Below are 1,405 nucleotides of genomic sequence, written 5' to 3'. Positions count from 1 at the left end.
GAATATTTTTTTCCCAAAAAAAAATTGTCCCCTCGAAATTATTTAGTTTTGCCAATAACACAGTTTTCGGCAAGAAAAGTGTAGTTTCCTCTTGAAATTATCCTTTGTTCCATGGAAATTATAAGTGTTTATTGGACAAAGATATACACTACTCAATAACACTCACTTGATAAAACCGGAGCCTCATATAATTCTCTGTAGAACGAATGTATTTACCCGAATGACATATAAATGACTCACGAGAACAATTATTACTACGAAAATTATCACGTTTTGGTGGAAACTTTCTTTTTTGTCCACAAGTAAATTGATTCAAACCCAATTTTTTCTCTCAGTGTATTAAAATTCCGAGATAATTTTCAACGCGATCGAGCCGTCAAAATAAATAAATCACACGTAAATTTATGATTCCCAGAATGAAAAGGCCTCCTAGAATGACCCATAAACTGGAAAAACCCAAGACCCTGTGAACCGTTTCGCAGCATTGTACAATTCAACAGAATATTTTTACTCACCAGCTCAACGATTTTGATAAGCGAAAGTCTCGTAATGGTGACCATGATTATCTGTAATCATCAAGAATAATTATCATAACATATCCATGACATAATCCGTCTATTTTTAGACCAATTCGATGATACATCGATGGTGGCTCAGGAATACGCCCAAGGGTATTTCTAGCTTCAGACGAGAAAACATTGAATGGAGGATGGAATTCAAGGCAAGCAAATACTCCCTCCCTCCCCTCTTCCGGCCAAATAATTCGCCTCTGCTTATTTTCCATGCGCGAAGAAATTCTTATCTCCGAGTGCTTCGACTAGCAATGACTCATTAAACGAAAGATAATGATTTTTGCGCGTGTCGAAATCAGAGAAATTGATCGATAAAAAGTTTCCAAATGATGTCAGGTCCATTAAGAATTAACTATTGCAACTACGTTGCGTAGTTTTCGTACGGTCGAACTATCGACGTGTGGAATACTTATTATTAGTGACCTCATGATACCATTCACGGGGGGATTAATGAGGTCTTCGAGCCCGCGAAATAATTCAAGTGCTATCGATATTTTTTATTATTATTCATTCCCCTTTTTATATACATTTTTTTTTCGTATTCAAAGTATTCAATTATACACGGGGAACACATACCTGAATTGAGTATAAAATATACTTAAGGCAAGAATATTTTATAATCAATAGACCTTTTCATTCTGAGAGTCACTAGATTTGCGGACACTTTATCGAATTTAAATATTAATCATGGTTTTTGAGCGCTCAAGTGTATATCATTGCCCGAGTCGAGGATTTGGTTCTGATTGGACGTACACAGGTCTTTCAAGATCTCTCCAGACCTAGATGGACCTGGTAAGTCCTAATCAGTTGTACGACGTACTTTTCCAGAGACC

The 1,405-nt window shown here is 36.3% G+C and overlaps 1 protein-coding gene across 1 annotated transcript in view; it reads right to left on the bottom strand.

Moving 5' to 3' along the window:
- LOC107037966 overlaps positions 1 to 1,405 on the bottom strand; it is a 16,818-nt gene that overhangs the window by 4,777 nt on the left and 10,636 nt on the right. The window contains exon 2 of the mRNA XM_015256809.2: positions 516 to 566. Within this exon, the coding sequence (XP_015112295.1) occupies positions 516 to 560 (45 nt within the window). The 5' untranslated portion in view covers positions 561 to 566. The remainder of the gene's footprint in view (positions 1 to 515; positions 567 to 1,405) is intronic.

This window comes from Diachasma alloeum, unplaced genomic scaffold (genome assembly GCF_001412515.2).
Source record: "Diachasma alloeum isolate Michigan unplaced genomic scaffold, Dall2.0 Dall_scaffold_00276, whole genome shotgun sequence".
Classification (NCBI taxonomy): Eukaryota; Metazoa; Arthropoda; class Insecta; order Hymenoptera; family Braconidae; genus Diachasma; species Diachasma alloeum.
This window is presented reverse-complemented; position numbering and strand designations above follow the sequence as displayed.